The 14,609-nt window shown below is 34.3% G+C and overlaps 1 protein-coding gene across 4 annotated transcripts in view; it reads right to left on the reverse strand.

The window, feature by feature from the left end:
• Positions 1-14,609, reverse strand: part of LOC149802992 (UBX domain-containing protein 8-like) — an 86,555-nt gene that overhangs the window by 33,221 nt on the left and 38,725 nt on the right. For all 4 annotated transcript variants that reach the window (XM_089952535.1, XM_089952534.1, XM_089952537.1 and 1 more), the window contains exon 4: positions 12,323-12,439. In XM_089952535.1, the coding sequence (XP_089808661.1) occupies positions 12,323-12,439 (117 nt within the window). The remainder of the gene's footprint in view (positions 1-12,322; positions 12,440-14,609) is intronic.

Genomic DNA, 14,609 nt, shown 5'->3' on the forward strand with positions numbered 1-14,609 from the left:
TTAGCGCCGCCGAAAGAATTTTTAAATTATGCAAAAGAATTAAATATCCCAATTTGGTATTCAACGTTACCAATGCAGACGTTAACTGATCCATCGATTTGTGGCGTTGAAAAAATTAATGTTTTTGATGCAATATCGAGATCAGTCAAACCATATCACAAAGTCGTACTTGATTATACGTCTGATAAATTAAATCAATCTCGATTAAATAATGGTTGATATTTATGGAAGATCTCTACTAAGAGTAAAAAAAACTCCAGCTGATATTGATTTATCTAAATATGCGACAAAAGATGACCTTAATAATTTATTGGCAATATCAGGAATAGATCCTGACGAAGTTGTTATTTTTCAGGATCAACACGGAAAGTTACAAACAAGTAACGTCAAATTAACTGATATAATCCAGCGAACCAAGTACAGCACTCACGCAGGCAATTTTACTGGTTTACAGGAAACTGTTAAAAAATTTAATGAAAAAAACGTCGAAATAAATAGAAAAATTAGTGAAGCAGATAGAGAAATAGTAAAAATGAATCTAAAAACCACCGAAGTGGATAGAAAAATCAATGAAATTAACCTAAAAATCGTTAACATAAAGCTGCTACTGATTTATTTGAGGGTATTGGAAGACAGTTTCCAGAAATTATTGGTAAAACTAATTTTATTAATATTCCACAAACAATAACACTGCAACAAGTCATTAATATAACATTTACAATCGCATGTGGATCAGCGACGTGGACACCAGAAGATAATAGTTTTAAATACACAGCGCCGATTACTGGCGTGTATCAGTTATATATTTTTTCCTCGGTGAGATTCAGAATAATTACTAAAAAATATAAATGGAGACACTCCGCAGATAGATTTCTTGGATTTTTAAATCTTTTCCTAAATAAAGACGTCGAAGAAACGTTCGAGCTAGAACCATCTGAGCGAGCGACAACAGCGTCAACAGATTATTGGTGGTGCATTGAATTTATCACTGAGTCACCTCAATTATTTAATTAATAAGATAATAATGACCGCGTCCGATTACCGATATATTCTCGCACGATCATGGCAGGATTCATTAAAAAATATCATAAATATATACACGATAAAAAATATCAATGTCGATTAGTTGTCATTGACATAGTTGTTTATTCAGTATCGGCGGCAGTTGCCGGCGCCAGAATAATATTATCCACGGTAACAATGATGGCACCGGTCGCTGTCACCATTGCCATCTGTACAGCTACGACACTCGCAGGCGTCCTTAACATTATTGTAAAAAAAAATCTTCATGCACGAATGAGAAATTGTCCTCGTACGTAAATAAATTACACACGGCAATGGCGGCGTATTCGAAATTATCATCGTTATTGTCAGAAAGTCTCAACGACGGGAATATATCTGATTCTGAATTATTGTCGATGATAAAAATTTATGATCAAGCCGATATTAAAGTTACAGATATTAATAATGTCGGAGCTGCAACAGATTGTGATGAACACAACACCGTCAAGGACAACAATGATCTCGGTGAGCTCGACTAAGCCAGAATTTAGTATTAATTTTCCAATAGCAATTTTCGTCGACGAAATCGCGTTATCACAATTACGAGTCTATTACAGTTTGCCCAATATCAGATCAAAATCATTTGGTAGTTCATTATCAAATAATTCATTCGTTTTCGCTAATAAAATTAAACCAGATGGTACACATGATTGGATCGTTGTTGGCATTCCAACAGGTAGTTATCAGATTGAACAGATCAATGAAGAATTACTACTTAGAATAAAAAATATAACCGGAGAAGAACCGGGTATAAAAATATCTGCACATGAACCAACATTAACTTCGATAATTGAGATAAAATCACCATACGTCGTCAACATTTATCAATCTTCGATCAGATCCGTATTAGGTTGGCCTGAGATTGCGCTGGATCATCTACCAATATCACTACCACCTATAAAATCTGACTATGTCAAGGACAAAAAATCTTATCATAAGCTTAGAAATGAAAAATACGAGGAAATATTATCTGGCATGGTGAATTCAGATAAAGTTACTTTTATTTTTAGGAAAAAAGATGACATGATATGGATGTTTTCTAAGTCAGGATTAGTAGCAGGATTGTACGAGCTAACTTTAATTAATGAATTATCAAAATTATATGATCAAAAACATAAGGAATTATTGCATCAACTACGACAATATTTTCATGAGTGTATTTTTAACGTATCAGGTTCATGTGACGAGATTATCAAGACCGTAGAAATGTTGAATCAGACTGCACACGATATTGGGTATGTGCACGATAAAATAATTCAAATAATAATTGATGATAAATCAGGCAACAAACAAAAATTTATGACTGCATATGAACAGACCGAGGCGTTGTTGCCAAATTTTAGATTTCCTAGTTATACTGAACCTGGCAAATTGAGAAAATCTACCACTTACACCATTGATGAGTTATTTCCTCAATTACCCGCCGCATGGATAAAAATATTACCGCCAGCATACCTACTTGTGCATAATAATAGTCTACACGGACAAGGACGACATATTTCACCAGATGTCGTAAATATAACGGACGTCATCGCGGTTAATCTTCACGAGGACGTCATCGATGGCAGCTATAGCGCAAACACGTCAGTGTCAGAACAGGTTCAACAAGGATTTATTCTTTATTCGTTTTCACCAACAACTCCACCAGGATCTTTGATTGTGCAAGAACCGATCAATCCAACCTATCTATGGTGTCATAATCGATTATTATCAAGAATTAATTTTAGATTAACCAACCAGGATGGAAATTTACTTGATATGCGCGGAGAAACATTAAATATTAATTTATTGGTGAAATCCTGAGATTTTTAAACCTTGCCACGGTAAAAAAAATGACAGAAAAAATAGATAAAAAACAATAAAAATTAGCAAAAAATATATTTTTTTTAATTCTCAGTGGAAATTTGTATAATTTTCACAGAATAATCTAGAATTTATTGTTTTTGAGGGGGTATTTACCAGTCAAAGTTAGGAAATTTGTACAATTTCACAGCATAATCTAAAATTTATAGAATTTATTGTTTCTGAGGGGGTATTTGGTAGTCAAAGTTAGGAAATTTGTACAATTTCGCAGAATAATCTGAAATATTTAAAATAGTCTGAAATATTTGAAATAATCTAGAATATTTGAAATAATCTAGAACTTATTGTTTTTGAGGGGGTATTTACCAGTCAAAGTTAGGAAATTTGTACAATTTCGCAGAATAATCTGAAATTTATAGAATTTATTGTTTTTGAGGGGGTATTTACCAGTCAAAGTTAGGAAACTTGTACATTTTCAGTAAAAAAACAAATATTTTCAGTAAAATAATAAATAATTTCAGTAAAAAAAAATATTTTCAGTAAAATAATAAATAATTTTTAGAATTTGTAAAATTCTTAATTTTCATTTACATTTACCATTTTTCTTACTTATCTTGCTCGAGTATTTATTACTTTTCTTGATTCGTACTCGTCAGATAATTCTGATCTGATTTTCTCGACAGTGGTAGATAACGCAATAAAATCTTTAATCTGTGCCTCGTTAACAGATGCCAACGACTGATACATCGCTGACTGAATTCTCTTTATAAATTTATATTCGCCTGGTAAAATGTATCTACCTTCGTGTTTATTTTGTGCGAGTATCTCAAAGTCGGAGACGATTTTATCAGTATCTAACTTTGCGGATAGTAATATTTTTTTGTTTTTCAATTTTTCGATGGTGTCAATGACATTATTGATATTTTCTTCATTCATTATAGTAAATATTATATTTCTAATAAAGTAAATATTTTATTTGTTGAAATTAAAAATGTAATTTTTTTTTATTCATTTATGTAGAAAAATTTGATCCACGTATCAAGTTTGAACGAGTATGCCGATTTATATATTTTTTCTGCAATAAATCGCACTGAAGGGGTGTGAATACCGAAATGTTTTCCAGCGGATTTCATTGATTTAAATATTATTTCTACATTAGTTTTCATATTTACTGATTTAACAGCTTTGAGAGTTTTAGAACACCTACCGGTATTTCCGCGTGTTAAATTTTCGCTTTGAGAAATTGCTTGAAGATTAGATAACTTATTGTTGAGTTTTTCTCCGTCAGCGTGGTCAATTACAAGACTGTCTTTTATTAGACCATTAAAACACTCATATATAAATCTGTGATTTAGGTAATGTTTCTCTACGGTATTAAATCTGAGATAACCAGTATTACTAACAATACCAACTTGATTTTTTGTTTTACAGTTTCTAACCACGCCGTCGCACGATGCCTCGTTTGTTATCAATAGTTGGATGCTTCTTGAATATTGAATCCATATAGTAATTATCATTTGTCTAAATTAATGTTTGTTGGAAATCTATTAAGATAATCTTCTTCACATTTAATTATTCTGTCACTGTCATTAGTTATTTTGTCATAGTGCCTCTTTAGCTCTCGATAGCGTTTACCGCCACATTTTATGCACAATCGAGTTTTCCCTCGAACTCCAACGTGGTATTTTATACATCTTTGTGGTCCTAAACTACCACCACGGATAGCTGGCATATGTTCGCAGTAATATTCACGTTTGCATGATTTACTGCAGCAGGTTAACGAACCAACCAATAGCCATTTGCACTGATTCATTATTATTTAAATATTTGTTTAAAATATAGTATGAAACTATTTGACATTGATGAGGTTGAATACGATATACCTGACGCTGATAAAACCAAGAAGGAGTTTTTCGACGATGGAGCGGTACATACTTGGTCAACTTTGAAAACTCCTTCTATCGATAATACCATGACGGACAAACGAGCTAAAAAAATAATTGACTATATTCGAGATAATCATAAAAATGAGCAGTTTATATTTGGAATAAAATTTATCGTACAGATGCCCGACGGCGTTTGGATTATCCGTGATAAACGCGACCCCGTAATCGATGGAAAGAAAAATGTTATTTTATCCGCGAACAGCCGGCCTGGATTATTAACTGGCATAGATAAACCGTACTACGCTAGATCTTACCCGGTAAGTGCAGTTGTTTATGGAATTTACAAACTAAATAACAAAACAGATATTGGAAAATTATCGCCAATGAAAGTTTCTTCGGTGATAAACTGCGTAGCTGAGCGAGTGATGGAACATTTAAAAAATACAAAACGTGGATCCGGTTTAACCGCGCTAAGGTTGGAAAAAATAAATACTTGGGCGCGGTCGGTCGTTAACGGCGCATCAATGAATGACGTTACTGCGTTATCAGGTAAATTAAAATTACCAATGGTAGTTAAAACGTTATCGGGGAAAATTCTTTATGATTCCCCGTATAAATCCAGAGGAGCATCTATAGAAATTATTGATCATAATTCGCACGCTTGGACATCCGTGGTAACAATTTTTCCACGAGACCGTACTGTTAAATGTTATCCCGTAGAGAATTCTACGGCAGAAATTTCTACGGAAAATTCCACGGAGATGTTTAAATTTATTCACAAAATAAGTAAATCTGATCCGGTGTCGGTGTGGTTATTTCGCAGCGAAGATAAATATGATCAGTTTGTGAGACCCAACGGTGACGTTTATAGAAATAGATCATTACATGACTCGATGAGTGAATTAGCAGATAAATATTCGACAAATTCTGAACAATTATTTGTTAATTGTTTTATTGTTCCTTCTGTTGCTGCTCACACTGCTAGAGAGAAAAATCTCTGGAAACCAACTAGAAATGAGTTTCTTAAAAGACGTCCAGCGCAGTTGTGTCGAATATGGTCATGGCGGATTATGGAATACTAAATATGATCGCGATAATATGATATATGTTGACATGGCAGCGTGTTATCCTGGAAGTTTTCTAGGATTAGGCGAGTGTGCTAAATATTTTGCTCAATTTGGTCATCCTTGCAGCGAGATGACTAGGGTGTCAATAAATGGTCCATTACCAGATTTTCCTTTAACTGGATTTGCTCGCGTTACATCATTCGAATTTGCTGAAAATTTACATAAAATATGCTATGTTTGGTTTGGTAAACACTTTGCAAATCAACGATGGGTTCACACGGCGTTACTTCGATATATGTTAGATTCATCTATGCTGACGTCGTTGATAATCAGTGAGGCAATTATTTCGTATAAAAAACAAAGTAGCGTCTGGTTGCCAACTGACCTTGATGAAAAAACCGTTAAAGATTTAGGTAGAAAAATTATTGGTAAATTTACTCAAGGTGGCGCGTATGATCATCAACGGCATCATTGTAGATTAATAATGGACGATGCTGAATTAGATTTTATAATTGCCGATACAACATCGAGGGGTATATTTTGTAACCGAGAAAATATTAACGTTGATGGAGTAAAATTAGGCACCGTTGTTGGTTATCTTGATGGAGAATCACCTCAATACACTCATTTACGATCATCGATGCTTGCATATGTAAGTATTAATCTACTTTCAATGATAAATATATTTCCTGATACTACAGTCAGAGTAGCTACTGATTCGTTTTACATCGACGAAAAACATTCATTGTTGTTAGAAAATTTAACTGGTGACGGTGCGTGGGGCACTTGGAGAATAAAAGATGAAGATATTCTTGGTCATTGTGAATCCGCCGACGTCGCAGATAGTGATGAATATCATCGTAGTAAAGTACTAGAAATTTCCTTAGCGCCGTCCGTGCATGATCCGATATCACGACATAAATTCGTGTACATAAATGGACCTGGTAGTTCAGGAAAAACTACCAGAGCAATCGAATTATTTAAAAACTCGGACTTGATTGTGCTAACGCCAACACATCGATTAGCGAAAGAGATGAAACAACGCGGCGTTAATTCTTGTACTTATCACAGTTATTTTAAATATAGCGGCGGCACATGGACGTCCTTGCGTATGGGTGAAAAATATATAAATAAAACTATAATTATTGATGAAGTTTGCACGGTAAATCTAATGACGTTAAAACTATTCCTTGACTGGTTGTCGTTGAAAAACACCGCCGTGATAATGTACGGCGATCATGGTCAACCAAATCCTATTGATGGTGAATCGCCGCATAACTGGCTAAAGAAGTTTGTTGATTATTACGAAGAAGTTAACACCGATTATAGATCTCTTGATGAATCATTAACTGAATTTAAAAAATTAATTCGATTACAATCAAATAAAATCCAATGTGACGTAATGAGAAAGGTAATTAACGAAACATCGATGAAAGATTTCTTAGATTTATGGAGACCTGATCAAGTTGTAGTTGCAAGTAGAAAAATTGTTCGTGATGATCTTCAGCGACAATTATTTAATCTACAACGTGAAAAATTTCCATTATTGCCAGTGCCGTTGTGTTATCAGATACTCGACGACAAAATATCGACGTTGATATACCGGGAGGAGAAAAAAGAAATCTAGTATTAAATGACATCATTGCCGTTGATATTAATCTCGTCGAAGAGGCGTTAAATGCAGAAAATCTCCTTGGAAATTAGGTTACGCTATGACGATTCATTCGTCGCAAGGATTAACTATAGATACAACTGTTTGGATCGTCGACAATCGCATAGAATGGTCAAATTTAGTTTATTTAGCCGTATCTAGAGTTAGAAAATTATCTCAACTATGACGAATTAGTTATCTAAGTGAATTAGGTGGCAACTGAGTATCAGCGGGAATTATTTGTAATTCTTCGCGAGTAAATCAACGTTGAGGAGCTAATGAATCAAGAATATAAATTGCCGGTCTTCCCGTTGACCTTGTTACTGCGGATATTTTATGTGATGTAACGCTCCAAACGGGGTCAGTTGCTCTTTTTCTGCCACCCTCAGCCTCACCGGGTTTATATAAATACCTAACAATGATACTGCCTAATATCGGCCTAGTTGAAAAATCTCGCCTTATTATCGGTATATTTGTTTTTGTGATTGCTATTGCTGGTTTCATTTTTATTGTTCTTGTTATTTCGTTATTTATTGCATCAATTACATCAGGTAATCTTGTTACCCATTCCTGAGATCGCTCATCGGAGATAAATTCTCTCGCATATTGATATCCAAATAATCGCTCAGCTAATGTTTTATTAAAACGTTCAACAATTGCCTGATCTCAATGAATTCCAGTGTGACCGCGCCGTATATTTGTATTATTTTTTTTTATCAGCGACGAAACAGCACCAAGAAATTCCCTACCTGGGTCAACTTGAAGAAGATTTGGCCAAGTTAGACCACGTTGTGGTCCGGGTCCTTGTTGATAAATTCTGTTAAATGCGTTTGCGACCTCAGTAGCTGTTTTAGTTGTTAGCGGCTCTGCTTCTTTATATCTGCTAGCGATGTCAACAACCGTTAGCACGTATTTGTAAGTTTTGCCGTTAACGGTATCATGAGGAAGAAACATAATATCGGCCTGATGAACCTCGTTAGGTACACTAACATCCAAGTGTGCGTGTTCAATTCGTTTAGGCGGAGGAAGATAAATTTGCCAAACGGCCTGCTTTGATAACCACGCCGCCGCCACGGGATTTTTTACTTTAGCGGCTTTTGCAACTTTGCTACTTGCTGATTTTCCTCGCCAAAATCCCCGCGGAGAATAATAAATTACATCCATGTTATTTATTACCAGTGCCGAACACTAATTTACCTTTCATTGAACCTTTGACTAACCAAGTAGCTAATGTTTCTTTGAAAGATTTATCAGGAAAAGAATCTAGCGTGTGAATTAAATTTACATTTGCGAGATGCCTTTGTTGTAAATCTCCACTTCGATAAGCAATATCATGAATAAGGCATGCATCATCGATGGCATTTATCGGATCTTCATCTGGTTTTGGATTATCATCGCCGTTAAGTCTAATGTCTAATCGAGTACCAGGACCGTAATAATTATATCCAGGTAGATGTTTTTCTCCGGGATATTTTGCCCAAGGAAGACCTGGTAATTTTCCTAATGCTGATGCAATATCACCGCCGTACTTTTTTTTGAAACAAATCAAAATTTTTTTGTTCCACATTTCGCACATGCACCCGTCATTGCTGGTTTATTATTGCGTGTAACAACCTCACTTAGTCCTATCATTGGAGTATGTGATTGACATTTTACACAATATAGATCCATGATAATTATATCATAAATGTAATTGATTTTTCAGCCACAAAAAAATGTGAACAGGTTAAGCATCACGCAGCATTACCAAATTCGATCAGAATGATAATAATAGACCCATCAGGATCAGGTAAAACTCAGTTATTGTTAAATTTGATAATGAGATGGTTAAAATGGGACAAAATGTATCTAGTTGCACCATCTGTTGACGATCAGCGATGTTATCAAGTACTAAAAGATTTTAATGAAAACGCGTCCGAGATAAGCGAAAATGTCATTGAATTTATCACAGATATCAACAAGGCACCATCTGTTGAAGATCTTAACGGAGAAATAAATAATTTAGTTGTGTACGACGACGTGATGTTAGATAAACAAGCAAATCCAGCTAGAATATTTTCTCGCGGGCGCCATAAAAACACAGACATTATTTATGTAACTCAGCGATATACACAGATTCCCAAAGTTATCAGGGATAATTGTAACATTCTGGTGGTATTTAACAGCGTTGACACGCACACGCTAAGGAATATTCATCAAACCTGGTGCAATGGTGACATGGATATTGTTAAGTTTAAAAATTTATTTAGTCGTGCTCAGTTAACTCCACATGGATTTATAACTATAAATTTGCATGATCCACGATCACGATATCGGATTGGTCTTGACCAAATATTTTAAAAAATAAATTTGCCTGCGCACCTATGTTTTTATGATACACGCATGGTCATGTGTAGTCCGTCTGATCAAAAATAACCACCCGTAGCAGCCTTTGGAATTGAAAATAAAGGTTTCCACGGAGAATTTTCTTGTAGAAGCTTTTAAATTTGGGATTCACCTTGGTCTGTTCACCCCCTCTGCTGCTGACATAGTATATGGACAGACAATACAAAAACATGGGAAACAAAGGACTAATACTAACACCATTGGTTTCCCTAACCAGCACATGTATTTTTTTACTCTTTATTTTTATCTTTGGCTTTTTATATCTGTAGATGTCTATATATTATGCTAAAGCACACAAACAAGGAGTAGCATGATAAATACAATAAAGATAATGCAGCTCCATATGCAGGGTGTAGTCAAATCACGTCAAAATAAATGATCCAAGGAATGAGATACCATTTAATGGTTTAAGTAGGATAAAAATTAGGTTGTTCTTTAATTTTGCAGAATAGATAAATGGTACTCATCCCAGGAAAGTAAGGAAGAGAGGGGGAAAAAATGTGGGGGAAAAAACTCCAAATTAAAAAAAATTCTCCTTTTTTTCTTTGGTTCTTTTTAAAATAACAATAATATAAATAGACAACCTGGGTGAAATTGGATAAATATGCTGTCCTTACAGCAACATATATAGCATACAAACAATGTAGCAAACACACACATAGCAAACATATGACTTAGGAGATCCTTGGCAAAGATCACTGAATAATACAGGGGAAGGGACTCCGCCTCGGTCAGTGAAGCCCCAGGTCTGATGAACAACCCCTAAGAAGAATCAGCCTGGGTTCTTCACACATTAGGGACCAAAAATATCCCATTCGAAAATATATCTAAATAAATTTTTTGAACAAAAATTCTTTTTAATAAAAAGCACATCACTACAGACATTAGGGGGTAAAAACATATAAAACCACTTTTATTGTTTTTGGAAGTGGGGGGGGCATCTGTCTGGTGCCCCACCACCACCACCAAAAAAAGAGCATATTGGTTGGCTGTGCTAAAAAGATTTTTGTCATAAAAGTCTGAAGTTCTGTAGGTTAAAAAATGTGTAAAAACATAAAATAGAGTACCATGAACAGCACATTATATGCCCACCCCAGATTTAATAATATTTAATAAGTCCCTTTATAGCAACTCATAGGGCAAGATTGACTCTGGTGATTACTGATCAATGGGTCTAAATGACCAAGCCACAGTTTTTAAATTATTGACCAAAAGGTCTAAATGACAAGGTCCTGGTTTCTAAATTACTGACCAACAGATATAAATGGCCTGGCACTGGTTTATAAATTAATGACCAACAGGTCTATATGACTTGTCCCCATTTTCTAAATTACTGAACAACAAGTCTACATGACCTGGCCTTGGTTTCTAAATTAATGACCAACGTGTCTAAAGGACCTGATTTTACAGTTCTGAACATTTTTCCCAGATTGAGATTTTACATTATCTTGCCAACAAAACTTATGACAATATCAATAGTCAGAGATGGAAATAAAATCACTTTCATGTTCTAAAGTTTAGCGCCCTGAAACTATTTTAATCTTGAAGAAAGAAGTGAGGAAATCCTCAAAATTTCCTTGAATGAAATTTCATGATTCTATGACTGTCTTTTACACACTGAAGCATGCTGACTATTGAGCAAGACAAAAAGAAATCATTGTAGCTAACCAAGCAATAAGAAAACAATTTTTAAATCTCAATTTGAGGCAGACATTTTTAGATGTATAGCAAAACTGGGCCCTTGACTTTTGGTCAAGGTATGTCATCTTAAAGAAAGTTACAGTGCCAAAACCATTTTTGTGACATACCATGACTATGATCCCTGACCTCAGAATTTATAAGTTGCTTTATTACCATAAGTGTCAGTTTTCCTAAAGTTTGGTGAAGAAACATGCTTTAGAATAAAAGAAATTTTGCTAAATCCATTTTTCCTTTGAGATACAATGACAATGACCTCTGACATATTTTAATTGTAAACTGTATAAGCTTATTCCTTACCCAAAGTGCAGGCCATCCACAAAGTTTGATCCAGGTATTTTTGGATGTGGAACTAATGTTATTGGGCAGGTAACATTTTTCTTATTTCAGTCACAGGGACCATGACTGTTTGCCTTTGTATCCTAAATTCAAGAAGCTTCTTTCTTATCCCAAGTGGAAACTATTCACAAAGTGATCCAGAACTAGAGTTATGGCATGAAAAGAACATTTTTCTTCAGCCAGTCATACCTATATAAAAACAAGCCTGAACATTTCATTAGGCCATCTCTACATGCATCCAAATAAGCTAGGACAATTTCATTTTTCTATGTTAAGTTTTGAGGGTAAGATATTACTAAGAATTTTTGTGGGATGGGCAAACAGACAAAAGGAGGGGTACATGGACATACAGACAGACAGGACTAAATCAAGATGCCCCTGCATCAAGCAGTTGGGACATACAAAATCTCATGCATATTAAGTAATTGTACCTGAATTGTATGTGAGACAAGGAATCTCCTCCTGTGTGTTGTTCCAATAGGAGTTCTTAGCACCACAACTATGCTATCTGTGGTGCCATCTGGTGGCTCATCTGGCAATACAATCACCTAAAAATATGATTCACTGTGCTTGATTACATTGAATTATTTTTTCTTAACAGTATTTTTTTTTTCAATTCTGTATTGCAAAATCAAATGAAAGTTGGCAAGTTTCCAGCAAGTGGTTGAAAAATTAATGCATTATGGGATAGATTTACAATCAACATACCATGTATTGGCATTCTCCAGCCATGGCTAGTAAATGTGAAGGCTTAAATGATTATGTAAGGAAAACACACTAAGAGAGATTAAAAAATATGTTCATCTAGTTGGATAGTGTGTGTGTGTGTGTGTGGGAAGGCAAAATACAAACAGGCCTATTGTGTATCATTCATTCATCAGAGATTTTGCATATATTATCATGTTTTAATACCTTATAATTTTCTGTATTTCATATAATTATCATATGAAATAACTTTATGTTTCATTACATAAACACATCACTCTAAGGTTAAGTAAGGCCAATGAAAAAAATAGGTTTCCGATATCCCATTTGACCATTATTTTTACCAAATAGCCCTATTTTTATTTTAAGTCCATATCCAATTCTGTCAATGGAAATGGCCAAACCAAGGACTATTCATTGCGTCAGCAAATTATACATGATGAAAAGTCAGGTTTCTAGAATCTGTTTTGCAATGCTATACACAGTGTGTGTAAGTCCGAAACCATATCACATTGTCCTGCAAGGTGAAATCAAGAGCTCCAGTGTGTGTGGTTTCCATGGCTTTAAAAGTGATCATTTAGATTTTTAAAAATTATATAATCATCCCCACATGACAGAACAATAAACTCTTATTTTCAGGACTATCTTTCAAATTTAAAAAGGTAAAGTGTTATTAATGATCACTCTTCCAAGTTTCAACTGTATAAGTGTATAACAAAAGAGTGAAATGTAATTACTGATCACACTTCCAAGTTCCAACTGTATAAGTGTATAACAAAATAGTGAAATGTAATTACTGATCACACTTCCAAGTTCCAGCTGTATAGCTGTATAACAAAAGAGTGAAATGTAATTACTGATCACACTTCCAAGTTCCAACTGTATAAGTGTATAACAAGAGAGTGAAATGTAATTACTGATCACACTTCCAAGTTCCAACTGTATAAGTGTATAACAAAATAGTGAAATGTAACTACTGATCACGCTTCCCAGTTTCATGTGGATCCTATGCTTGCCTTCACAGATTCAGTTAAAAGTGAGTGAAGCAACATAAAACATATATCATCTGCACAGTGGTTGAACTAAAAGTTCATTATTTCATTTTCTGTTTCTGACTTTTTAAGGATTTACTCCTATTCTGCTTTTTTTCTTTATGCTATGGCAGATGAGGATCTTTATTGTTTGCAGTTTGATTCAACTTATACACAAGTAGAAATGGTATAGGCAAAAGACATGGTGTAATAAATAGACTCTTACTAACGAAACAAAACTATTAATTTAAAACAAAACTGATAAAACAACAGAGAACAATCAGATTCAAGGTTTATTTTTCATGATTCAATAATTCAGTTATAGTCAATAAATAATTAAATAAATTAAAATTCTTTTAGAATCCTGATACGAAATGTCTGGGTTTAGTGCATTTCAGTTTGAAATATACTGTAGACCAAGCTTAATACTGTCCCCTTTAATCATAGTTAGATCCAAATCTCTCAGAATTATACTGTAGACCTAGCTTAATACTGTCCCCTATAATCACAGATACAAATCTCTCAGAATTATACTGTTGACCAAGCTTAATACTTCCCCATTTAATCATAGTTAGATACAAATCTCTCAGAATTATACTGTATACCAAACTTAATACTGTCCCCTTTAATCATAGATACAAATCTCTCAGAATTATACTGTTGACCAAGCTTAATACTGTCCCCTTTAATCACACATACAATCTCTCAGAATTATACTGTAGATGAGGCTTAATACTGTCCCCTTTAATCATAGATACAAATCTCTCAGAATTATACTGTATACCAAACTTAATACTGTCCCGTTTAATCATAGTTAGATACAATCTCTCAGAATTATACTGCAGACCAAGCATAATACTGTCCCCTTTAATCATTGATACAAATCTCTCAGAATTATATTGTAGATCAAGCTTAATACTGTCCTGTTTAATCATAGATACAAATCTCTCAGAATTATATTGTAGACCAAACTTAATACTGT

The sequence above is a fragment of the Sinohyriopsis cumingii genome, chromosome 3 (assembly GCF_028554795.1).
Source record: "Sinohyriopsis cumingii isolate HCF-2022 chromosome 3, ASM2855479v2, whole genome shotgun sequence".
Taxonomy (NCBI): domain Eukaryota; kingdom Metazoa; phylum Mollusca; class Bivalvia; order Unionida; family Unionidae; genus Sinohyriopsis; species Sinohyriopsis cumingii.